General features: G+C 40.7%; 1 protein-coding gene across 2 annotated transcripts in view; it reads right to left on the reverse strand.

Moving 5' to 3' along the window:
- Positions 1–4,718: 4,718 nt before the first annotated feature.
- The window catches only part of TMEM87B (transmembrane protein 87B), a 46,822-nt gene continuing 23,839 nt past the window's right edge, over positions 4,719–27,701 (reverse strand). Inside the window, exons 10-19 of one of the 2 annotated variants that reach the window (XM_052648810.1) lie at positions 26,506–26,599; positions 24,876–24,947; positions 20,449–20,557; positions 20,296–20,354; positions 18,978–19,081; positions 18,620–18,693; positions 11,232–11,305; positions 8,865–8,917; positions 6,444–6,474; positions 4,719–5,126 (exon numbers count right to left, since the gene is read on the reverse strand). In XM_052648810.1, the coding sequence (XP_052504770.1) occupies positions 5,067–5,126; positions 6,444–6,474; positions 8,865–8,917; positions 11,232–11,305; positions 18,620–18,693; positions 18,978–19,081; positions 20,296–20,354; positions 20,449–20,557; positions 24,876–24,947; positions 26,506–26,599 (730 nt within the window). In that variant the 3' untranslated portion in view covers positions 4,719–5,066. Of the gene's footprint in view, positions 5,127–6,443; positions 6,475–8,864; positions 8,918–11,231; positions 11,306–18,619; positions 18,694–18,977; positions 19,082–20,295; positions 20,355–20,448; positions 20,558–22,700; positions 22,775–24,875; positions 24,948–26,505; positions 26,600–27,701 lie in introns of both variants that reach the window. The other variant, XM_052648811.1, reaches the window with a different exon arrangement.

Consider the following 27,701-nt stretch of genomic DNA (forward strand, 5'->3'; position numbering starts at 1 on the left):
ATGTTTATTTACATTTTGATACATATATGTGACGATCCAGGGCTTCCCAGGTGGCTCAGTAAAAAAAAATCCACCTGCCAATGCAGGAGACACAGGTTTCATCCTTGATCCGGGAAGATCCCACACGCCTCGAAGCAACTAAACCCGTGAGCCACAGCTATGAAGTCTGTGCCCTAGAGCTTGTGCCCCACAAGAGAAGCCACTACAGTAAGAAAGCCGAGCGCTGCGGCTGGAGAGCAGCCCCCACTCACTGCAACTAGAGAAGAGGCCGCACAGCAACAGGGGGCCCATCACAGACAAAACATGTGTCAATCATTAAAAAGAAAAGATAGCAGGCAGGCATTCTGCTCGCGCCACTTCCCAGCCCACCTGGCGGTTTGGTGTGGCTTTGTGACTTGAGTTTTGCTAATGAACTGTGCTAAGTGATGGGCACCACTTTCAGGTTTTGCCCTACAAAACGCCCCGTTTGGAGCAACCCTCCCCTCCTGCTGGCTGAATGCAGATGGCAGGCCCACAGTATGAAAATACACCTTGGGCCCCCGAGGGATCGTGTGGAGCAGGGTTGCCCTGCTCACCTCTGCAGCTATCCTACAAGTTAGGAGAAACAGACCTTTTGTCTTAGCCTCTTGAAATGTAATTGAATAATTATTTACAGCCTAGGAGAAGGCGATGGCACCCCACTCCAGTACTCGTGCCTGGAAAATCCCATGGGCGGAGGAGCCTGGTAGGCTGCAGTCCACAGGGTTGCAAAGACACTACTGAGCGACTTCACTGTCACTTTTCACTTTCATGCACTGGAGAAGACAATGGCAACCCACTCCAGTGTTCTTGCCTGGAGAATCCCAGGGACGGGGGAGCCTGGCGGGCTGCCGTCTATGGGGTCACACAGAGTCGGACACAACTGAAGCGACTTAGCAGCAGCAGCAGCAGCTGAACCTAAATACTCTTAAGTGCCCCTGTGATTTGTTGCCACTGTCTTTACTTGGTGTTTACATGAGTTCACATGTAGCTTTATATCGTATTTGTAAAATTTTGTGGCTGTGCCGGGTCTCCGTTGCTGTGCGCGGGCTTTCTCCAGCTGTGGTGAGCAAGGACCACTCTCCAGCTGTGGTGCCTGGGTTCCTCACAGCGCTGGCTTCTCTTATCGCGGCTCCCGGGCTCAGTAGTTGCGGAGCGTGGGCTTAGTTGCTCCGTGGCATGTGGGGTCTTCCTGGACCAGGGGTCAAACTCATGTCCCTTGCATTGGCAGGTGGATTCTTAACCACTGCCATAAGGGAGGTGCCATGTCTCTTGTGAGTACATTTCTATGTTGCCACAGTCTCCATAATGCAATGGCTGCAGAGCAGCTGGTTAAATTATAATTCCTTAACCATTCTATTGTGATGTCTAGTTTGCTTGTTTTTTCCTCTACTTTAAATAATGCTATACTGAACACTTTTATGCAGAAGCCAGGCTTCCCTGGTGGCTCAGCCCATAAAGAATCTGCCTGCAATGCAGGAGACGGGAGACATGGGTTTGATCCCTGGGTCAGGAAGATCTTTTGGAGAAGGGGATGGCTACCCACACCAGTATTCTTGCCTGGGAAATCCCATGAATAGAGAAGCCTGGCACTATTGATGTGCTCATTTCCTTAGACACTGAAAGCAAAACAACTGTTACGAATACTTCTATTTGAGCTTTTAAAAGTTTCTTTCATTTCGCGTTTGCCACTACTGAGGCTGAACACTGTCCATGTTTACTGTCCTCTTTCGAGAAGTTAATGTCCTACCATCTATCAGAGTCTGCATTTCCTGTAGATTTTAATAATTCTAGTGCTCATAGATATTACCAAGAATCAACCATCCAGAAATCTCAAGAAAGCATTTTATTAAGTCAGAACAAATATTAAGGCACAAAAATACATCAGTTTTTTTCAAATAAAAATCTTTGAAATAGTTTTGTGCTACATTCAAAGCAACATCTTCCAAATTATACAATAATTTAACTTCTTAAATAAAAAATATACAACTTTAGCCCCTAAATTTTCTTCCCAAATACTTGTTTTCCTAGTTCTAAAGAAGTTTCTTCTTGAGCTCCTGTTATAATATCCATGTCCTTAAATCTCCTTTTGTCACTTAAATACATTCTTTAGTACTTTAACCAATACATTAAACTTCTTTCTTTAAGGCGTGGTGTTTTGCATTGCTTATCGCATGTTGTTGGTCGATACCAAGACACAAGTTCCAACACGAGGGGCTTATAAAGCTAGTATAACATGTCTCATAAACCAGTTATGTATAGTTTAGTGCAACAGACTCAAACCCTTTAAAAAAGATATAAAAATCAATCACATGTACGTCTTTTATATCCTTAGCCTTCACATTATAGTAGTGCAAATATACTGTGTTAGAGTGGGGAAGTCTAGAACTCTCTATAGGATATATGAAAGATTTTAAATATGTTCTTCACAAGAGAAGTACAGGAACATCTTATCTCTTGGGCTCAAAACATCCACACATTCATCTGTTTTTCCTTATGTTTGAAATGAACTTTCCTTTAAAGCAGATACTAATATTCCTCTAACTTAAAACGTGAAAGTTCCCTTTTAAGCCAACGTCATACATCACAGAAGTCTAACACAAATGGCACAGTAAGCACACTTCGGCATTTTGCCTAGAAACAAAGAGAACTGGACTCTTACCCTCAGATCCCTGCATTCATAAGGAGACCCATTCTGATGGCATCCTAAGAATAAATTGGTGTGGCAGCCTCAAAGACCCCGACCACCAGTTTCCGGAGTCTTTGTGCAGAAGCAATGGTGATGAGCTGTGACGGTGTTCCTGAGTGTGACTTCTCCCTGGGGGTCCTTCATAAGAACTAAGGCTACAGTTCTGGGGCTCCCCCTCCTGGGTACATGAAGGGGCCAAGAAGGCCCTCTATAGGAATAACTGATTCAGGCTGAGAGTCTTCAGTAGACAACACTGACCACCGAGGATGACAGACACAGTATATGTCCTTTGGAAAACATTTCTGATGAGGTTATCAGGAGAAAATACTGCTTTCTGTGATGCTGAGAAAAGTCTGCATTTTGGTACGTAGCTGAGCTATGCAGGCACAGCATTATTTGTCTTGTCAGCTGCAGAAAGAAGTGTTTTCATCAACACTATCAAGGTTAACCCTTATCACTGCACACTTCCCACTGACTCCCTACTCATACTCCACTACCTCTGTGGCTGGAAGCCCAGGATTCTGCATTTCAAAATTCAGCTGGAGCCATATGAGTTGGGGATCCATCTGCTTCAAAATCTGGGGAGTGGTACCACATACAAATGTTAGGAACAAGAAGGAAATGGTCACCTCCAGCTCTGAAACAACTGAGCTGAAGGCCAAACATACACCACAGTCAAAATGGACATAAACGCTGGGAAACACCTCAGGTGGAGTCCACTACTTTGGCAGAAACGGAAATAAGGAAGGGAACCCACATTGTTAGACATTCTTTTCTTGGGAAGGATGTCCCAAAGCAAAAGCATGATGAAAGCCACGCCTTTCTCAGTACAACAGGGTCCAAGATTCACTATTGAAAATACAGCTGAAAGTATCTTTCAACAGTCATTACTACTAGAAATCTTTTTTATTTTTTAACTAACCCCTATGAAATGAGCAAACGAGAAACCAATTCAAAAGGTAGCCTTTTCAAAGAAACCATTTCACTCTGTGGCTTCACTATGGAAAAGATAAAAAAAGGAAGGTTATAATTCAAGTGTTTGTACTGGTTAAGACCCTGATACTTCTTCATCAAAAACTGAAGTCATCCTTAACTCCAAAGGTTAGAACTCCTTCAAAGAAAGACACAGAAGATTCTAACTTTAATTCCTATTCTAAACATCCACTAGCCCTGTATCTTTGGTCAGGAAAGCAGCCAAACAGCTACCGTTTCCGTCAAACTGTATCCAATGGTTTTTCAAGTTTAGCATGCTCTGCATTAAAAAAAAAAAACTTTTTAAAATTTTCAAATCACACATTACATATATAACAAAATAATGTATAAAACATGGTTTAAGGTTAAAAAATTAATTACAAGATTAATAGTGATATACTTACTATGCAGTTAAATACATGTATTATTACAAAATCGAATATGCTAGGATGATACAGAAGGTTCTAGTTTCCTCAAAGCTCACTGGTAATGAGCCTCCCAGCTTGCTAGGGAAGAAGTGCTCTGGTGGAACCATGTGGCCAGGTGACCCCACCTGTCCCAGGCACATTCAGCAGCAGCACGTATACACCCGGCCTAAGGGAGGGGAAAAGCGGAGCAGATTTTCAGGAGGGACCTCTCTCTCCATGAACTGTGTTCCCCTGAGCTCAGAGATCAACAATTTGATGTGCATGGTGTGAGCTGCACACAGGGCCTTTGCATAGACCTGTGCACACATACACATGCACACCCAGAGCAAGACTATGCATATATACACCCTTATGTTCCAACATTAATCGAGTTTTACTTACTGGGTTGGCCAAAAAGTTCGTTCAGGTTTTCCTGTAACCTCTCATGGAACAAATGAACTTTCTGGCCAACTCAGTATTACCAAATCACTTCAGCATGAAAGTCAAAGAGAATTATTATCGCAATGTATAACTATAAACCCAACAGATGGAGACACTGCTTTAACCATATCTCAGAAAAACCATATCACTGTTTTGAAGAATAGGAACGTTGATGTAAGTAAGTTATTTTAAATTGTCGTATTAAAAAAAAAAATTGTCGTATTTTTCAGAAAGAAAAAAAAAAAGAGAGAGAACCCACATGCCCAAATCCACATGTCTGCCACCCGTCAGCTAAGGGTAGCTGGGAACCTATCTCTATTATAATACTTCTCTCAGATCATTGCCAATTAGGCAATGTAATGGACATGAAACTGGCACTCAGGGGTCAGTTTAAAAAGGGTTACAGAAACCTCCTACCATCTAAATTCTTAATTTTCACACATAGATTTCCAAGATGACGCAATAAAAACTTGTTGCACTTTATCAAAACGAAGTTCTCTTTTAGTCTTGAGGAAGTCCTTCATCATTATTGGGTTCCATCACATTATTTTTTCGGAAGAGAACATTTTTTCTGCCATTTCAGATCTGGTCATAATTTCCTTTAAAAAAAAGGCGGGGTGGGGGGAGATATTCATTAAAATGTTGATGCTTCTTCCAAGACCTAACACAATTCTCTATAGAGTGTCTATAAAGTAGCCACAATTTTGTGCCTTCCATGCCACAATATACATAGAAATATTAGATACAAAAAATAAAAACCATATAGTCCAGACTTCTACTTATGGAGTATAATCATCCAGGTATTTGTCTGACTTAACCTGTTTAAGTATTTTTTAAATTAGAAATCAATAATTTATCAAATGAATACTATAAATGCCCCTTTAAGAGTAATTCCATGGTATACACATCCTGGAGTCCAAAGGTTTTTTGCGGCGGGGGGGCGTAATTATTGACTTTATTGGAAGATAGTTGCTTTACAATGCTGTGTTGGTTTCTGCCATACATCAACACAAATCAACCACAGGTATATACATGTCCCCTCCCTCCCACGCCCCTGCTCCATCCCCCACTCTGGGGTGTCTGTACAGGGAGCTCCCACTGGCTATCTATTTTGCATACAGTGATGTCTGTTTCCCTGCTGCTCTCTCAATCCCTCTCGCCCTCTCCTCTCCCCACTGTGTCCACAAGTCTGTCTTCTACGTCTGCGTCTTTACTGCTACTCGACCCTGCAAACAGGTCGAGGGCAATGGTTTTGTAGCAAGGTGTGTGCATACAGCAGCCTTCCTAGAAGTTCCCACCCTACTATGGTCAAATCCCCACAGACAGAGAACAGACTTATGGACACAGGAGTGGGCGGGGTGGGAGGAGGAGAAGGTGGGGGTATGTGGAGAGAGTAAGGAATCGTACACACCACCACAAACAGTGCCAGTGGGAATGTGCTGTGTGACAAAGTACTGAAGTATCCAGGTGACCCACAACTAATCCCCCCGCAAAACCTCCCTAAACCCACATCGTCTGTTCACATTTCCTACTTTGTAAATGTGAATCAGTTAGAAACTCTGTTTACTGCAGGAAAATATCTGTAAGGGATCAATACGGACAAACTGCCATCTTCAAGTCTTCTAAACTCTTACATCTTAAGATGTTAAAAATTTAGACTCAAAACTTAATAGAATAATTCTTCCCTCCTCTTATACCAGTAAGCATTTATTATATATTAATATTATTATTACGTTAGTATCTTGCTCCTGTTTTAAACGAGGATCCACTTCCTCAAAACTTTACCCATAACTCAATGCAGAGTCTTTAGATCTGCTTAATTTGTAATCATATAAAAAAGTAACTTTCAGAATTTCTGAGATTCATTTCTACTTTATGAACATAATAGCTCCGACACATAAGCAAAAACATTTTACCTCATCTGAATCCACTAACACTGGAAGAGCTCTGAAATAAGAGAAAAAAAAGTCGACAAAGTTATTAAAAGGCCAGTGAATCTACAGAAGCTGAATATTAAGTATATCTCACGATCTACCAATTCTCATTCCTGGAAGACACAGTTGACAGAAATGAGCACCAGTGTCACCAACAGACACACAGCACTGTTCTTCACGTGCTGCAGACTGGTGGACTGGAATACTGTAGAGCCCTCCAAAAGGAGGTAGGAAGGTTTGAGGGATCAAGTTTTAAAAACCAACACTAGTAATCTACAGTTACAGACATCAGTAGGGCAGCAGCTTTGGGAGAGTGGGGTCATGATTTGGGAGGAAAACAAGATGGCTTTTAGGGTGCTAGTGATCTTCCAGCTTTTGATCTGCTATCTGGGTGCTGGCTACATGAGTGTGCTTATATTAAAACCGTATTAAGCTATACACTTGGGCAACCAATTATATTTTTATTTTTAAGGCCCTGTAATTTTTAACTTTGAATAGCTGGACAAATGTCTTGACTAGCGATGTGCTATCTAATTTGAAAACCCACGTGTCATCTGCTTTTGTGAGAATGAAAGAGGGATGAATAGGCTTGATTGTACTCATCCTTTCACTATGAACCTGTATGTCAAATCACCATGTACACTTTAAATAAATACAATTATAATTAAAATTATACATCTTTTTAAAAAGGTGGATGAGTGAACATATTACAAAAGGTGGTATTTATAGAATCAAGTATTTAATTCCTGTGTCATTGTTATTCTTGACTGGACACAAACCTGTGAAGGGCACTGGAAACAGAAAAAACTACACAACATCATCTTTGTTCAGAAAAGAGAGTAACACAGATAAGAAGAAAAGACAAGTGGAGAGCCTCGGTGTGCGATGGACCAGTGAGAGGGACAGCCCAAAGGAAAGGTCTACGTGTCAAGGTCTCAACAAGACAGTCACATCAACACACGATCCAAAAGATGCTACTGGCAGCGCGGCTTGTGGTGGAGACGGAAGAAGGCGAAGTGGGGGCCTCAGAGATGTGCAGGGGGAGCCGCTTAGGTGGCTCAGAATAACACCATTAAGGAAAACCCAGGGGAGACGACTACCTTAGGGAAATATGAACCAGAACATTGGAGGCCAAGGAGAAAGCCCACCGGGGGCTTGGCACCTCATTTAGAGATAAACACTAGCAACGGCTCCTGCTGTGAGGGAAAGGACTGTCTAAAACTCAGTGAGATGGAATCAGCGCGCTGAGACGGAAGGCGAACTGCGCTAAGCTGGCCTTCCTCATTTATCAGAGACACAGAAAAGCCGCGACAGACAGCATGTGAGTGCAGAGAACACACTAGGTCATATGGGTTATTCACGATCTGTTTCAACTGTCCTATGACTTGCAAAATGTTTGTTCCATTTCTACAGAAGCATATAAAAGGACTTCACATACACCTGGATGTGAAGTCCAGTTTCTAAACTTGCTATGTAAACAGCACATGCATTTTGGGTAGCACTGAGCTAAACTTCTTAGACAGAAACGGTCTAAATAGGAAGTAAACGGGAGCAGGGAAAGGAGCAAACAGTATGTGGGAACATCCTCTCTGGCCACCCTGCTGTCTGCTGTGGAAACAGCTACCTGGAATCCATGTGTCACACAGCAGTGGCCCCCAATCTTTTTGGTCCCAGTGACCAGTTTGGGGGAAGACAATTTTTCCATGGACCGGGGTGGGGACTGGGTGGGGTGGGGATGGTTTTGGGATGATTCAAGCATATTATATTTACGATGCCGCCGCTGATCTGATAGGAGGTGGAGCTCAGGAGGCAGTGTGAGTGATGGGGAGCAGCTGTAAATAGAGATAAAGCTTCTCACAGCTGCCCATCACTCACCTCCTGCCAATACCAGTCCGTGACCCAGGGACTGCAGTCACATACAGACACGAGTCTGCGGCCCGGGGATGGCGGTTAGATACAGACACCGATAAAGAAGAACCCAAAGAGCCTTCCTCTGCACTCTAGTTTTCCTAAGCTCATGTTTCTCCTCCAAAAGCATTCCCACTCTACATGTTATTGTGGTTACATGTGTTTAAATAAAAAAAGTTTGAACTTTTCCATATTATAAAGTGAAAACAAAATGACTCTGGCCCTGATAAACTTATATAAAAAAAGGAGTTGGTTGACAGGGCAGGAGTATTAAAATAGCTGCTGTGCACTGAAAAGGGAGGAGAAAGACAGGCCAAGGCAGGGCTATGTTTTCTTTGCATTTCAGCATGAAGTTAATCTGTCCACCACTAGTGATGGGGGCCCACAGAGACATACAGAGGAGAGAGGCTTAAAAGGCACATTAAAAAGTATGAAAATTATCCCTTTATACTACAGCCTAAATGTTAGATTCAAACTTTAACAGACGATATTTACACATCTGTGAATGAAGAAGGAATATTTTCCTCCACCCACTTCAAATCTTCACCCTGTAGAAATAAACATTTACATATTAGCATTTGCTTAATAACACCTGGAAGCAGAATTCTGAAATAGAATATATATATATAATTTAAGTATTTACATTTAAATGCATGACATTCTTTTAATTTCTACATAGCCTAAGAACTTCATTCATGCCACACAGAAACTATGCCAGGATTTTCTTAAATAGTCAAACATTTGGACTTTGGATTTTTGTACTTCTCTGGCTTTAGTTAGATGCAAAGGTACTATTTTTTTGTCTTGAAAAACCACAGTGAAAATAAAGAGCGTTGATTTGTAAGGTGAGCCACAGCATGGACGCTGATTTGTGTTCATTGTTTTGCTTCCAGCAATCGTCATGGCTGATGTGCTGATTTCATAACATGAGTTTATAATTTTTCAAAAGAAAAAGATGATGGTAGAGATACTCTAACTTTATAAAAGCCTATTTATTCCAACTGTTTGTGTTTAACGCTCATTTTTCTACAGGAGAAAAGCAAAGCAAAGCAAGTCAGTTTGGGGGCTTCCCTGGGGGCTCAGATGGTAAAGAATCTGCCCGCAATGCCAGAGACCCAGGTTTGATCTCTGGCTCTGGAAGATCCCCTGGTGAAAGCAATGGTTGCCCACTCCAGTATTCTTGCCTGGAGAATTCCACGGACAGAGGAGCCTGGTGGGCTACAGTCCATGGGGCTACAGAGTCGGACATGACTGAGCGACTGACACTTTCACTTAGGGCACCTACGTTTTTTTTTTTTCTATAGAAAATGTGCTTATAGTCATTTTACTGAGACTAAGAAAAATAAAAGGTATACTGAATATTTTGGTTTGCAATGTAAAATAAGACAAATTGGCTATATGGAATCCTCTGGTTTTAGCATTAACGATATCTTGCTTACCTAGAGAGAGAGAAAAAGCAACTGAGCCAGTACTAATAGGAACCCAATTCTCTGAGTGAATCTCAGGGAGAAATAAGTCGATCAAGAAAAGACAAGGTTCCAAACTTCTGATCAAGAGCTGGCTACATAATTTCGAGAAATGAAAGCATTTTCCCTTGCTATATGTGCAAAAATTAAGCTTTAAAATAAACTGAGACAAATCCCTAAAATAAGAGGAAATTTTCTTAGCAAGCTGAAGGTTTAATAGTTCTAAAGGCAGATAAATAAAACTGTTGTACATTATTTTCACTTGTTTGCCCATGCAGCAAGTGGGGTCTTAGTTCCCTGACCAGGGACAGAACCTGTGCCCCTACAGTGGAGGCACAGAGTCAGCCACTGGATTGCCAGGGAAGTCCCAAAACTCTTGCACTTTTAAAAGCTTAGTTAAATTACCATAAAACTATTCAAACAACACACTGTAAAGAATCACTAATTACCAAAAGTAAAAATTAGAGAAGTCACCACATCCAACAAATGAAACTTGCATGCACCATCCGTCTTGTCAGAATTTAGGTGTGCACATAGATTTTTACACCTTATTAACCACAACAGAGGTAAGAAAGCCAAATATGAAACTGTATGATAGGCATTTCCATTTTGTTTAATTACTTTCATAACTACCACTTTATACATAAATAATATGCATAAAACATTTTAAAACTCATTTCTACCCTACATTTTACCATTTTATTCGAGCTTATGTGGTTCAACAGTCCTTCCCCAACAGATAAACATCATCTGAAATGGCTTCAAAGATCACTTAAAAATGCTGAAAAATTAACACAAACTTTTACTATAATAAAGCATCTCAAGGTTTAATATGCATGTGACTCATCGATGGAATCCTGTTAAAAAGCAGATTTAAATTCAGTAGGTCTGGTATACGCCTGAAATTCTGGTCCAAAGACAGCACGTGAAAAACAAAGGGCTTCCCTGGTGGCTCAGAGGTAAAGAATCCACCTGCCAATGCAGGAGACCCAGGAAGATCCCGCATGTCACGGAGCAACTAAGCCCGTGTACCACAACTATTAAGCCAGACCTCTGGAGGCCCGGAGGCCCAACTACTGAAGCCACGTGCCTAGAGGCCGTGCTCTGCAACAAGAGAAGCCTGGGCACCGCCACCAGACAGACCACTCACTGCAATTAGAGAAAAGTCTGAGCAGCAACCAAGACCCAGTACAGTCAAAAACAAATAAACAGAATTATGTACAGAAAAGTGAGGGTTTACAGCAGTTAGCTGTCAGACTTAACTAGTACCACTACTTGGTAACATTTACTTTCATACAAAAAACCTAGTGAAAAATGTTCCGTGGAAGGTCGATGAATGTGACATTCATGCAGATTTCTAAAGTATTAAAGACTATTAAATATATACTGTACTTACAAAATTATCAGAAGTAGCAGGTTTAGCTGTTCCATTGGAAACTGTTTTTGAGGCTCTTAATTTTATTCCTTCAGCTGTAATGAGAAACATTATAGAAGTACATAAAATTATAAAATAATAACATTTTCCTTTGTAGCCTCACATTTAATAACTCTGTAAAGAGACTTCTAATTTCAAAAACCTATTATATTGGAATTAATTTGGCACTAGTAAAAGACAACAAACTGGTTCCAAATCAGGAAAAGAGTATGTATTGTCTGTATAAAGGCTGCGTATTGTCACCCTGCTTATTTAACTTCTATGCAGAGTACATCATGAGAAACGCTGGGCTGGAAGAAGCAAAGCTGGAATCAAGATTACCGGGAGAAATATCAATAACCTCAGATATGCAGATGACACCACCCTTATGGCAGAAAGTGAGGAAGAACTAAAGAGCCTCTTGATGAAAGTCAAAGAGGAGAGTGAAAAAGTTGGCTTAAAGCTCAACATTCAGAAAACGAAGATCATGGCATCCGGTCCCATCACTTCATGGCAAACAGATGGGGAAACAGAGGAAACAGAGACGAACTTTATTTTTCGGGCTCCAAAATCACTGCAGCCATGAAATTAAAAGATACTTGTTCCTTGGAAGAAAAGTTATGACCAACCTAGGCAGCATATTAAAAAGCAGAGACATTACTTTGCCAACAAACGTCTGTCTAGTCAAGGCTATGGTTTTTCCAATAGTCACGTATGGATGTGAGAGTTGGACTATAAAGAAAGCTGAGCGCCGAAGAATTGATGCTTTTGAACTGTGGTGTTGGAGAAGACTCTTGAGAGTCCCTTGGACTGCAAGGAGATCCAACCAGTCCTTCCTAAAGGAAATCAGTCCTGGGTGTTCATTGGAAGGACTGATGTTGAAGCTGAAACTCAAATACTTTGGCCACCTGATGCGAAGAGCTGACTCGTTTGAAAAGACCCTGATGCTGGGAAGGATTGAGGGCAGGAGGAGAAGGGACGACAGAGGATGAGATGGTTGGATGGCACCACCGACTCAATGGACATGGGTTTGGGTGGACTCTGGGAATTGGTGAGGACAGGGAGGCCTGGCGTGCTATAGTCCATGGGGTCACAAAGAGTTGGACATGACTGAGCTGACTGACAAATACATTCTTCAAAGTGTTATTGCATTGGTAAAATAATCTGAAGCAACAACAAAACCCACTGAGCAATATGTGTTGCTGTATTTCTGGAGTCTTCTGTTTAAGTTTTCTGACATTTAATCTCCTAATTTATTAATCTATCTCTTGGACTCTATTTCGATACCCTGATACATCTCTGTCCTTCTGCCAATATCACACTGTCTCGATTAGTATAATTGGAAATTTTTGTCTTGAAATCAGAGTAAGTCCATTAATTTCATTTTATTTAGACGTAATTCCCACAGCATAAATGCACCATTTTGAAGGGTACACATCTGTGGATTTCAGGACAGTCATGGAATTATGCAATCATCACCACTATTAATTTCAGAAGCTTTCATCACCACCTCCCATACCCATTAGCAGTCACTCTCAATTCACTCCTTCCACCAGGCCCTGCTGCTGCTGCTGCTAAGTCGCTTCAGTCGTGTCCGACTCTGTGCGACCCCATAGATGGCAGCCCACCAGGCTCCCCCATCCCTGGGATTCTCCAGGCAAGAACACTGGAGTGGGTTGCCATTTCCTTCTCCAGTGCATGAAAGTGAAAAGTGAAAGTGAAGTTGCTCAGTCGTGTCTGATCCTCCAGGCTCCTCCGTCCATGGGATTTTCCAGGCAAGGGTACTGGAGTGGGGTGCCACTGCCTTCTCCAACCAAGCCCCTAGCAGACACTAATCTATTTTCTATCTCCATGGATTGATCTATTCTGGACTTTTCAAGTAAATAGAATCATATAACGTACAATCTTTCGTAATTTGTTTCTTGCACTTAGCATAATGCTTCAAGATCTACGTTGTAACTGTGAACACGGTTAGGCTCTTCCAGATCTTTTGTATTTCCATATATATTTTAAAGGCTTCCGTGGTGGCTCAGTGGTAAAGAATCCAGCTGCAATGCAGGATACACAGGTTCAATCCCTGGGTCGGGAAGATTCCCTGGAGAAGGAAACGGCAACCTACTCCAGTATTCTTGCCAGGGAAATTCCATGAACAGAGGAGCCTGGCAGGCTACAGACCATAGAGTTAGATACGACAACAAAAACATATTTTAAATCTGCTTAACCATTTTTTTTGAGTCAGCTAGACTTACAATTGGGATTGTACTGAATCTATTTTACGTATCAGTTAGGGAAGTGATGGGTTAATACTATTGAGCTACAATCCATAAACATGTTAAAGCTCTGCACTCACCTATTCTTTAATTTCTCTCGGCACTGTTTTTATTCTTCAGTGCAGTTTTGCCCATTTTTTCCATTAAATTTATTCTTAAATATTTTATTTTTGAAACTATTGTAAATCATATTTTAAATTTCATTTAACAATTATTTCCAGCTGGTATGTAAACAAAACAACTGATTTCTGTGTACTGGACATACATCTTATGATACTGTTTTATTCAGTTATTAGTTCTATTGTGCTTTTTTCCTATAGATTTCTCAGGATTTTCTACATACATAACCCTGCTGTCTACCAATACAAACAGATTTCCTTCTTTCCAAGCTTTATGCCTTCAGTATTCTTCGGGCTGGCCTGTGGGCTTTGCCTTTCCGGACCTCCTGTTCTGAAGTTGAGTCACAGTGGTGAGCAGTTATCTCTGTACCTGGTTTCCAGTCTTGGGAGAAAATTCACCATTTCACCACTAAGTATGATTTCAGGTGTGGAGTTTTTTCATACTACTCTGTAATTTGTTTGCTAAGTGGATTGCTTTTATATAAAAATAAAATGAGTAGGTACTGAACCCTGTGATATGTCTCTCTGTACCTACTGAGATAATTACGTCATCTTACTTCCTTATTTTTTAGTTGAATTACACTGATTGATTTCCAAATGTTAAAACAGGCTTGCAACTCTGGAGTAAAGTCCACTTGACAATAATGACCTTTCAATACTGTGCTAGACTTTATTTACTCATGTTTTTAAGGAAATACTATGTCTCTACTCATAACTGATATTGGTCTGTAACTTTTTCTTTTCTGTCTTTGTTAGATTTTGGCATTTGAGTTGTGCTGGCCTGATAAAATACATTAGGAAGTAGTCTTACCATCTCTATGTTCTGAAGAATTTGTGTAAGATTAGAATGTTTCTTCCTTAAGTATCTGAAGGTTAGTTAAGCCATTTGGGTCTGGTGCTTTATGGGAAGATTTTAAACTTCAATCCAATTTCCTTAAGAGATACAGGGCTATTTCAATTTAGCGGCATAGGGTTAGATTAGGGTAGTTTCTTAAGTGTATTTTTCAAGGAATTTGTCCATTTTATCCAAATGCCCAATTTCTTCATAATATCCCTTACCTACTTTCTTACTATAATAATGTCTTATCTATTTTTCCAGTGTTGGAAATTTGTCTTGCTATATTGTTTATCTCTATTTCTGGTTTAGATTACCTAGAGGCTAATCCATTTTTATTAATCTTTTCTAAAAGAAACTACATTTGGCTTTGTTGATTTTCTCTCTTTCTCTCTGTTTTCTATTTCACTGATGCAGACAGTTAACTTTATTATTTCCTTCCTTCTAACTACTCCAGTTTAATTTGCCACTGTTTTACTAGCTTCTCAAGATGGAAACATATCATCACTGATTTTATGTCTTTTTTTTCTTGGTAATATAGACACTGAGAGCTATTAATTTTCTAAGAATTGGTTTAGTTGCATCCTATAAAATGTGATGTTTTGTTTTTATTATCATTTTATTATGAAATACTTTTAACATTCCTTCGATCCATGAGTTACTTAGAAATGTATTATTTAATTTCTAAACATTTGATTATTTTGTAGATATACTGTTATGTATCTAATTTAACCACTGTGACCATAAACATACTCTGTGATTGTAACTACTGAAATATATGGAGACAATTTTAATGGCCGCTCACATGGGTTATTTTACATAAGGGAGACTTGAACACTTATTGTTCAGTTGCTAAATGTAATGTTCAATAAATATCAATCAAATTAATAAGGTCAATGGCCTTACTCAGTTCTTGTACATTGTTACACATATGTCTTCATGTCTTATTAATCACCGAAGAGAAAGTGTTAAAATATCAACTTATTTGTATCTTTCTTTAGAGCTTCAAAATTCATGAATCAAAATTTGACAGAATTGTCCTTAGATATATACACATTTCGGACTACTATGTCTTCTTGATAGATTCATCCTTTTATCATTAGGAAGTGACACTACACAGCCACACTAGCTTTCTGATGCTTAGTGTTTACATGGTTTACCTTTTTCCATACTTTCAACCTTTCTGTGACATTTTTGAGGTGTCTCTTGTAAACATCACACAGCTGAGTTTCATATATTCTTTTTTAACAATCTGACAATCTCTTCCTATTGAGTATGTAGCCCACTTGCATTTAATTATCAAAATAGGTTACTGAAGTCTATTTTGCTTTACTATTCAAATTGCAATTTGCTTTACTACTTTATTAAGAACTATAATACAATATTGATTTTATTTACTTCATGTCTACATATGTTATAAATCTCATGTTATTATTTCTGCTACAAAAAGTTAGTTGACTTTTAAAAAGATTTTTTTTTAAATAGTGATTTTTTATATTTCTCCATGTATGTACTACTTTCAGTGCTTTTCCTTCAGTCAGTTTCATTTTTGTTTCTTGATCAATTTTGGAAATCTTCTGGCCAATATTTTTTCAAATATTCTTTATGCCTCATTCTCTCTTCCTCTTTTAGAGCTCAATTATGTACCAGTTAGACTGCTTAATCGGAGAAGGCAATGGCAACCCACTCCAGTACCGCTGTCTGGGAAATCCTATGGACGGAGGAGCCTGGAAGGCTGCAGTCCATGGGTCCCGAAGAGTCAGACATGACTGAGCAACACTTTCCCTTTTCACTTTCATGCACCGGAGAAAGAAATGGCAACCCACTCCAGTGTTCTTGCCTGGAGGATCCCAGGGACAGGAGCCCGGTGGGCTGCCGCCTAAGGGGTCGCACAGAGTCGGACACGACTGACATGACTTAGCAGCAGCAGACTGCTTAATACCGTCTTGCTGGTCACAGAAGTTAGTTCATTTTGTTTCTAGCCTCTTGTCTCTGGTTTTCAGTTTGAAACATTTCTTTTCCTTTGTCTACAGACGCTCACTATTACTTGACTGTATCCAATTTACTTGTCTACTGTCAATCCTATTTTATGGATTTACTTCAGATGTTCTGCTTCCCTGGTGGCTCAGAGGGTAAACCATCTGCCTGCAATGTGGGAGACCCGGGTTCAATCCCTGGGTCGGGAAGATCTCCTGGAGAAGGAAATGGCAACCCACTCCAGTATTCTTGGCCTGGAGAATCCCATGGATGGAGGAGCCTGGTAGGCTACAGTCCACAGGGTCACAGAGTTGGACATGACTGAGTGACTTCACTTCCACCTTCTTTCCGATATTCTTTATTTAGTATTTTTATTTGGTTCTTCTTCTTTTTTTTAGCTTCCATGTCTCTCCTGAAATTCCTCTTGCCTTCACCAATCTATTCCTATAGGTTCTTTGTTGTTGTTGTTGTTCAGTCAACAACAGTCGGTTGTATCCGACTCTTTGCAACCCTATGGACTGTAGCACACCAGGCTTCCCTATCCTTCACCATCTCCCAGAGTTTTCTCTAACTCCCGTCTATGAGACAGTGATGCCATCCAACCATCTAATCTTCTGTCGCCCCCTTCTCCTCTTGTCCTCAATCTTTTCCAGCATCAGGATCTTTTCCAATGAGTCAGTTCTTTGCATCAGGTGGCCAAAGTACTGGACCTTCAGCTTCAGCATTAGTCCTTCCAATGAATATTCAGAGCTGATTTCCTTTAGGAGGGACTGGTTTGATCTCTTTGCTATCCAGGGAACTCTCAATAGTCTTCTCCAGCATCACAGTCTGAAAGCACCATAGATTCTTTAACATATTTATAACAATTATTTTTAAAGTCTTTCTTGTGAATTGTACCATCTGGGCCATTTCTAGATAACTATTGACTGATTTTTCCCTTAACTATGGGTCACAGTTTCCAGTTTCATTCCCTGACTAGTAATCTATCATTGTATATGGGACATTGAGAATGGTATCTTATAGATTCTGGATTCCCTTATCTCTGAGAAGTGTTTTGTTCCAGAAGGCATTCAGATTATGGCTCAATCACTTTATTTTATTTTATTTATTTATTTATTTTTGGCTCAATCACTTTAATCTTTGGGGGACATGCTTTCAGATTTTATTAGGGTTTATTTCAGTTTAGCTCTAGTACTAGGGTAAATTTCAGTGGTCCCAGACTGTGGTCTTTATTTCTAAGGAGTAGCCTTTCTGGGGTTTTAATGGAAAACCCAAGGGATTTACCCAAGCACTTTTAACTTGTTGAGATTTGAATTTCAAACTCTGCAGTGGGCATGTGCTGAAATTTCTGTTCTGCTTCTTAGCCAAACAGCAATTGTTTTCCCCCTGGCCTTTTGGAGTCTCAAAATGCCCCTTTCAGGCATCAGACAAGATTAGAGAGACTTTTTAAAGACTGTGGAATTTCTTCCTTTGTGGCTCTCTTTTCTGGATTTCTTCCCTCAATTTCCTTCCAGGCATTCTTACAGCCTCAAGCTTTACTCTCCAATTCCTTGCATCATTGAGATTACGCCTATCTGCTTGAGCTCTAGCCTGTCTCATTGACTGGGCAGACACTCTGGACTAAAGCTCTATAAACGTGGAACTTATTAAGTGCGGCTCTTTTCTTTCAACATGAAAGTTCCTCCAGTTTCTGCCTGCCTTTCATTGCTCTCCAGTGCCTTTAAACAATTAATTAAAAAAAATTCTGTCCAGAGTTTATTCTAGCTATCAGCAGGAAGATTGTCCAATACAATTCATTCCATCATTATTGGAGCCAAAACCAACACACTGAATTTTAAGATCTCTGCTGTGAGAAATTTAGCAATCATTATTATTTGGGAGCTAAGTACAATATATACCAAATCAGTCTTGTGGAAAACAAGTGTACTGACTTCAATACTTCCACATGAAGAGCAAACAAAAGCTCCAACTACAGGAACAATCTGGAACATTTCATTACTGACTTTCCTTCTTGTGACTGTCTACTGTAACAGGGCTTTCCTCCGACACAGCCTTAAAAATGTTTTACAGGAAAAAAAGTGTTGCTGACCTTGCATCACAAGTAGAGACACAGTATTTCTTTGTTACAATTGATACAATGGTTATTTAGTAAGAAAACATATCACTCACTTAAATGTTCAGATGTCACCATGAATTCTTCAATTTCATCATCAGAATCATCTATTAAAGGCATGAAGGCATATCTAAATAAAAAACAAGGAGTAGTTTTACTAGTGTGTTTAAACCTATTCAATGTTCAGTTTACACCTGAAACAGTCATTCCAGGGACCCCTCTTCCTTCTTCTGGCAGGGAGACCCCTTTCTTCCCCCTTGTATCTCTCTTTTCACTGTCTTCCTTTTGTTATATTTGTCTCCCCACTTGACTGTATAGCTCTGAACAGCAATGACTACTTCTCTGGTTTCTGTAATGCTTTTCTAACATTGTAGCAGAAGATGAACAAAATCCTTGCCCAACTATGTAAGGTACCTCTGATTATTTGCTGATGGTCTCCACAAAAACATTATTACAATAAGAATAAGTGAGAAAAGGAAGCTCCAAAATGCATCATCAACCCAGCGCTCCATCCAATCCTATAACAAGGATGATTCAAACAGGAAAAGTTAATTTTTGATAAACAGATTTCCCACTGAAATAGTATATAATGACAAGTACTAATGAAACCCTTCCAACCAGTAAGTCTTCAAAAAAAATGAGCACATTTTTTTTTCAAGAAACATAAAAACTAAGAAATTCTATCTTAAAATCCATATTAATGCTCAGTTGAGCCTTATAATCAATCCAATGAATAAAACCCTAACAAATTAAACAGTATCATGAAAAGAATTAGAGCTGAAAGGGGCTTCAGAGGTCAATTAATTTATTTTCTAGACAAGAAGAGTTTCTTATGAAATCTTCCCTAAGGCAGCAAAAGTCCAGGGTTTTCACAGGGCTCTTTATCATTATATAGAACTAGCAAGAAGATCAAACCAGTCAATCCTAAAGGAAATCAACCCTGAATATTCATTGGAAGGAATGATGCTAAAGCTGAAGCTCCAATACTTTGGCCACCTGATTGGAAGAGCTGACTCACTGGAAAAGACCCTGAGGCTGGGAAAGAATAAGGGCAGGAGAAGGGGCGCAACAGAAGATGAGATGGTTGGACGGCATCATCGACTCAAAGGGCATGAGTCTGAGCAAACTGAAAGACGGTGAAGGACAGGGAAGCCTGGTGTGTTGCAGTCCACGGGGTCGCAGAGTCAGACTTGGCAACTGAACAACCACCAATACAGAACTAGAGGCTATTTCCAAATCAAGGAAAGCCCACAAGGGCCTTTTAGATTTTCAGTCTAAGAAATGTATCTTCTAACTAGAGAATCCAAGGAGAATACCTCCTGAATGTTCATGATGAGTATACTATAAACATGTATAAAATCCTAGAAACATGTCAGACTTAAAATTTAGAATCCCACTTAGATACAAAGCAACCCAATCACACTGTGTGCTGGAAGAAAATGACTTCCTGTTACCTTAGACAATTCAGGGAGAGGATTCCTTTTCAGAATACAACAAAAGAAGCTGAGAAAAGGGTATAATTGGAAACGGAGATTTAGGAGGAACTTTGTTTCAGACTTGTTTAAAGCAGACAAATGTTTTTCTAATCCTGCACAAAATAATTCCAAGTAAATGGAATATCTCTATTACAATTATCTTGGTCTACAAACACAAACTAAACTCTTCAAACTTACACAAAATAAAACAGTACAATTAAAAATGAAAACTGTTTACATAGGAAGATTATACTTACTGATTGACATTTTGCAAACCTAAATGTCTTAGTTGTCCACACCATAAACACTACAGATGCTGAAACACACCAAAAAAAAAAAAAAGTCAACCTCTGAAGGAACATATACAATACTAAAATAATTTATTATAAAAGAAAAATCAGATAACTTACCCAGTATGGCAAAGATCAGGGTATTTGTAAAGTGCCTGTATAAAGAAAATTTTACTGTGTTCTTTCTTAGCCTGAGAGTCTTCATAGTTTGTGCCAAACTTATAAAAATGTGAAAAAGAGTTAAGGGAAAAACTTTAAATAATAATACATAGTTAAGATTAAAAAACGAAATAAGAATCTTCTACATTTCCAAAACTACGGCTACACAGAGTTCCTATAATTTAAAACTAGTAAAAACACAGAAAATGTCTTCTCCACTAACGTATAATCACGATAGCAATTTTATTACAGATTTTGTTGCACAATTTACCACTGTCTGAACTAAGTAAACAAACTTCAAGGAAAAAGAATGTAAGGATCAAGACCTGTGTTGTGCTCCTTCAATGCCAAGTTCTCGAAACACAAGACAGAGCAGGACACAGACTAAATGCTAGGTACAGATGCCACCAGGACATGGCATTCGGCTTGTGGTTTTCTGCCTCCATTTCTTTCTTATTTTTTTGTTTCTGGTCTATTCTCATTCTACCCTCTGAATGATCATAATTAAGAAGTCATGTCATCTGTCAATTCCATTTTATAAATTAAAAAAAAAATTGAAATATGTCAAGTAAAACGAATCTGGACTTAGGTAAGGAGAGAATTTATTCAAGAGATTACTGCAATACGGAGAATATTCTGACTGTAAGATCTGTAGGAGTCCCAAAGGTCAGGCAGGGAAGGGCTTTGCTTTTATTACTGTTGTTGTTGCTTAGTTGGAAGTCGTGTCCGATCCAACGGACTTATGCGATCCCATGGACTACAGCCGGCCAGACTCCTCTGTCCATGGGATTTTCCAGGAAAGAATACTGGAGTGGGTTGCATTTCCTTCTCCAGAGGATCTTCCCGACCCAAGGTTCAAACCTGCATCTCTGGCATTAGCAGGCGGGTTCTTCACCACTAAGCCATCAGGGAAGCCCTTTGCTTTTGTAAGGAGGTGTAAATAGGACTCAAGAGTGGCAGGTGTGGGAAGGGGGTGGCCTGATGGGTCAGTTGCTCGGGGTTATGACTTTCCTTGAGGCCTGTAGGTTCTCAGGAAGGGCTGTGAAAGAGGGCTATGGGTGGATGAAAGCTCAGGGACCTGGGGAAAGGCGAAGGCTTAGTCAATTAGATGCAGTCTGACATTTTGTCCAGATTAGTCAGTAGGTACACAGGTTTGTGTCTAGCCTTGTTGTAAGTAAACAAGGGAACACCTGGGAAGCTCACTGAAGTCCCATGGGGAAAGGCAGCTTTTAAGCCTTTTCCCAAACACCAAAGGGTGGAGGCTGTCTTAAGGGTGGCTATTTTCCAGGAGCACAGAGCTCAGGTAAACAGCGACATTGTCAGATACGAAGAAGCAGAGAGAGGCCTGTCCACCAGCTCCTCAGCCATGAGGCTGTGCTCAAGCCAGAGCTCTGTAAACACAAGCAGCTTTCTCTGCAGCCTGCCAAGCCCTGTGTAGGGATCACCCACTGAACATACATCACAGAGCTGAGCAAAGGGGAATGAATGCAAGTGGCAGATTTTAGATTTATGCCTCCTCTTTAAATTCCCAATACTTCATTAATCAAAAACTTCATTTTAGTCCTAAAACTACCAAAGCTGCTTTTCAATTTTTCTGTGTTCGGTCGCTTCAGTCATGTCTGACTCTTTGTGATCCCGTGAACCCATAGCCTGCCAGGCTCCTCTGTCCATAGGATTCTCCCAACAAGAATACTGGAGTGGGCTGCCATGCCTTCCTCCAGGGGATCTTCCTAACCCCGGATTAAACCTGTGTCTCCTGCACTGTGGGCATGTTCTTTACCACTGATGCGAAGAGCTGACTCACTGGAAAAGACCCTGATGCTGGGAAAGACTGAGGGCAGGAGAAGGGGAGACAGAGGATGAGATGGTTGGATGGCATCACCGACTCAATGGATGTGAGTTTGAGCAAACTCTGGGAGATGGTGAAGGACAGGGAAGTCTGGTGTGCTGCAGTCCATTGGGTCACAAAGAGTTAGACACAATTCAGCAAATGAATAACAAATGACCCATTAAGTTGCAACAGATCAATTTCTATCAGAACACAATTCAACCAATTAAGGTTGCTGTCAGGACTTACAGACATGGAAATACACGTTATTCAATAAACACGATCAAGACCGAATACTCTTAAAGGAGTAATGAAAGCACGCAGGCCCCACCATCCTGACGGGAGAGTCACCTTGCATGCGCTGCTGCTGTGGTTGGAAAAGGATATCCACCAGCACAAGCCAGAGTCAAGAAGAGACAGAGGGAGGCTGGCCAGAAGCCCAAGGTCAGAATCATTCGCCTGCAGCAAAGAGCAAAAAAAATAAATAAAACAAACAAGCAGGAAAAGAGAGGCAGGAGGCAACAGCTTTTCAGCGTTTTCAGGCTATTTTTTCTATTACTGTAGGTAGAATCAGATTCTTACAGAAGAAGCTAGATTAGGTTCATCGAAAGCAAAGGAAGCATGGTCAAGATTCCAGCACTTGATTCTGTCAGGATGTGGTCCTGCTTCTTTGCTTGTCATTGGTAATCATTTAGGAAACCCACCACCTCTGTGTACAGAGAAAGTGGACTCTTCATCTCAGTAATGAAAACTACCGAATAGCAATCTAAGAGCAGACATCAGAAATTCAGGTTGAACTTTCTTTTCTCTCACCATAAAATGCAAACCAAGAGAATTTCAATTTCTGGGTATCTTTACGACTTTGATCTCTAACACCTTTATTAAAAATATCAATAATTGAGCAAGCTAAATCTTTCCCCTTATTTTCTGTATCTCCCCGCCTGAATCTGGCTCATGACGTGTTGGACCAAAGCCAAATTTGTCCATAAAGGTGGCAAGTTACCCTCATTCAAATCCAGATGGAATTAGAGCCTTTATAACCACTTTTCTCTGGAATTTTGGGCCAATTTGCATGACTGTGTGTTTTTCCCAATGAACAACCTTGTGGGTGGGTAAGAGCAAGAATTCTTTGAAACACACATGGTAAATGACCAGAAGAAAAGATCACACAGGTTTTTAAAATGCAGAGTCTGTAGCTCAAGTAGTTGATGGAGGAACATAAGCTCCCTCACATAAGCATACCCAAGCTTGGAAATGAGATAATTCCAAACCGAACAGATATCTTAAGCTCATTTTCTAAACATGCAATGACAGAAGACAAGACATGAAGGCTGGCGATGGTAATGCTGAGCCCTTCTAGTAGCTAGTTTGCGCGTGTGCGCAGTTGCTCAGTCGTGTCCAACTCTTAACGGCCCCATGGACTCCAGCCCGCCAGACTCCGCTGTCCACGGGATCCTCTGGGCAAGAACACTGGAGTAGGTTGCCATTTCCTCCTCCGCGGGATCTTCCTGACCCAGGGATGAAACCTGAGTCTCCAGCATTGGCAGGCGGATTCTTCACCACTGAGCCACTAGGGAAGCCCAGGAGCTAGGTCACCTCCCCTGCAGTTCTGCCTGCCCAGGTTTCAGGGTAAAGTCTTAATCACTGGACCACAAGTCCTCTGACACATTTTTTAGAAAGTCATCCTTGAGTTCTCTCTTGGAAGATTTGATCATGCCATTCACCTGTGCAGCTTCAACTCCTTGATACCTTCCACCTTCGGAGAACTCTAAGCTCTGAAGCATGTCCTTCGGTCTTTCCCTTCTGGCCCACCTTCTAAGATTCTCCCACACGTGGTACTTACAGGCAAGCTGGTTTGAGATATTCTACCACTGTCTCTGTATTTTCTTGCTCTGTATTTTCTTGGTCCCCTCATATCTTCCCAGAAGGCTTTTCCCCAGTTCTTTTCCTGTGCGTGCAAGCCAAGTTGCTTCAGTCGTGTCTGACTCTGTGAGCCTATGGACTGTAGCCCACCAGGCTCCTCTGTCCATGGGATTCTCCAGGCAAGAACACTGGAGTGGGTTGCCATGCCCTCCTCCAGGGGATCTTCCCAACTCAGGGATCAAACCTGCATCTCTTATGTCTCCTGCACTGGCAGGCGGGTTCTTTACCACTAGTTCCCTCCAGGAAACCCTAATTCTTTCCCTAGTAAATTTCCCTTTGTCCATGCAGTCTCAATTTAAATGTCACCATCTCCCTGAAGTCTTTCTGGACTGTCAGCCTGCAACTAATCTATCTTTCCTGTTTGCACAGCACCTCTGTAAGATGGCAATTGCTATTGCTATGTTGTTCCTAGTTAAGTGTTTGTCTCCTCTACCTGATTCCTCAGTGTGTTCATTTAAGTTTGCTAAACTAATGGAAAAAATAAAGATATTTTTTAATTGATGAATTGTTACTTTTTCATCTTCAAGTAAATTCCTATAACGCATAACTATATGTCTCTCTGCTATTATTACAAATTAAAAATAATATGATTTTGATGACACAACAACAAACTATTTTAGGACACAGTAAAGGATATGAACCATACAAAAATGGAGTCAATAAGTGCTAAAATAATGTCACCAAGGACAACAGCTAAATGGTTAGAACCCTGAAAGATAAAAATAGGGAAAAAATCTGAACGTAAAAATTTCATTATAATAATTTCATTATAATAATCATCTGATGAAGAAAAACAGCTCATCTCCTCTCATCATTTTATAAAAGGCTACATAAAAGACTTTATTGCCTGACAGAATTGTATTTGAGCACATGGAATTTATCTGTTTCAGTAGCCACAAATGTTAGTTTGTCATCAGCCTGTCTAGAGATAACGTAAAACTGCCATTATGCAGTGGCAAATAAAACACAGCATGTCCCACCCAACTCAGGTCAACCATTTCTCTCTCTGCCCTCTCCTCACCAAACCTGCAGCCACGGCTCCTAAAGCAATGGGCTCCTCCTCTTCCCCCCGCAAGTGAAAGGATGTGAGAAAAGTAAAATAAGGAAAAGGAGCTGAAACCACAGACTGGATGCATACGCTACTCAAGAGCTGACAGAGAATCACACCCAAAACCGCCACATCTGAGATGCTGACCACGTCAAAGTTTAAAGAAATATGTCATCTATCCGTGGGATGTTTATCCTTTCTATTTTCTTCCCAGCAAAGATAAGCTTTCTATGAATAATATATGTAAATAGAAAGTTCTTCACTATTATGTAGAAGTAATAATAAATGCACCTTTCAAGGAGTCAGAGATGAAGAGAGATGTCTCTAACCCAGAACGCACGTATGTCAAAGACACTGGAAGAAGGGTGAGGTTTTTAACATTATTGGACAAATGCCCGGCTTTAAAACATCAGATCAAACTATGTGAAGTAAACGTATGTGGCAATGTACAGGTTATTCACTCTGTGTACAATGGTCTAATTTCACTATCTAACCCAAAAGACGTTTTGAGTAAAAATTACACAGTTCTCTGAATCAAACAAAAATATAATAAGCTCCTTAATCACTAAGTCATCATCAAACATACTACGAAGGAAAACCAAGAGCTAGACATCTAGGGGTCTTCGCAGATACCAACACTCGCTCTGCTCTGGGGTAAACTACTGCTGCCCTGGCTGCCAGAGCCATTCCTCCCTAGAACACTACCTCTTCCTGGTTCCTCCAAAAGCAGGGCCACTGAATCCCCTCGATAGTGAGCCCACCAGAGTCAGGGAAAATGGGCAAGTGCCTGACACTTAAAAGAGCGATGACGTGTAACATCTGCGTGCTTAGAAGGTAAAGTTAACTTTCTGCTCACTCACACGTTTAAACACAGGGTTAAGGGAGAAACGAAGGTGTTCAGACTGTATAATGATAAAGATGAACATTCTTCATAAGGAATAACCATGAACGCTTGTGAGATGGGGCTATTAATAATTCCTAGGATGACACCAGGTGGTGCCTTCATAACCGTATCATTTTAAAAAGTGCTCTGGTTAGCCTTTTGCTTTCAGGACATATTAAAAAAGAGAAATAGTCCATGGGGTGTGGGGCAGGGTACTCAAAATTGGGCCTTTTTCACAAATTTCCTATCTTTAAAAATTCATCTCAGGAGATAAGAAAGTAAAGTCGTATTTCACAGCAACAACAAAAAATGCAAGTGGAATGATGTAGTTTTTACCCCAATGACTCTCATCACGCCTTCAATAGCCGCAAAGATAAAATAAAGAACCCCCAATCCAATGACCCGGTGCATGACGGTTCCTAGACGAGGCCTGGAATGAGAAGAAGGAAACAGGAAAAAGAAAAAGGTAAGTAAAGCACATCTGAGTACAGTAGCTAGCCCTGCTTCCAGCACCAAGGACGTCACTGTCCAATCACATCTGTCAGCTCCCACCACAGAGGGGCTCTGTTTAAAGCAGGGTTATTCCCTGGGAACAAGGCAGAAACAGGCTCAGGAAAAATAGGCCTCCTTCTCTAGGACTTGAAACTGTATCAATGCCTGTGAAACAACATTAAAAAAAAATTATTTATTTATGGCTGCACTGGGTCTTTGTTGCTGAGCTTGGGCTTTCTCTAGTTGCGGAGAGCAAGGGCTCCTCTCTAGTTGTGATGTACAGGCTTCTGTTGCAGAGCGCAGGCTCCAGGGCTCGCAGGCTTCAGCAGGTGCGGAGTAAGGGCTCAGCAGCTGCAGCTCCTGGCTCAGTAGTTGCGGAGCACGGGCTTAGCTGTGCTGCGCCACATGCGATCTTCCTGGACCAGGGATTGAACTGGCGTCCCCTGCATTGCAAGGCAGATTCTTAACCACTGGACCACCAGGGAACTCTGGAGGCAACATTTCTGAGACCAGGAGATTTTGCTGCTGAAATCCAAACAGTATAATTAACATAACCCAAGTACTATGTCTACAGAACGGATGAGAAGATTGATGAGAAGTAAGTGCCAACTTCTAAGGGTCACTGGCAGAACTAATTGTTTAAGTCTTTCACGAACATACATTGTAAACCATTCTGAGATGTGTTTTGTCAGAGATAATCCACTGATTGATTCTATGACGTGTGTAGAGAAAGAGCAGGATGTCAGGAAATCAAATCCCACCACTTTCTCTCTCAATACCTCCAAACAACAGTCCTAACAGACTTCAGCTTTCATTCTTCAAATTAAAAAGAATTAAAATAACAGTTTGGACTCTTTGAAAGTATAACTGAGTCAGGAATATGCAAAGATGATGGTTTTTAGCAACTGGCAAGTTGAAAATAGAACTGAAATATCCGGGATTCCCTGCTGTCTAGTGGTTAGGACTCAGTGCATGCAATGCCAAGGCCCAGGTTTGATCCCTGGTCAGGGAACTCGATCTCACATGCTGCAACGAAGAGT

This window comes from Budorcas taxicolor, chromosome 11, assembly GCF_023091745.1.
Source record: "Budorcas taxicolor isolate Tak-1 chromosome 11, Takin1.1, whole genome shotgun sequence".
In the NCBI taxonomy this organism is placed as follows: Eukaryota; Metazoa; Chordata; class Mammalia; order Artiodactyla; family Bovidae; genus Budorcas; species Budorcas taxicolor.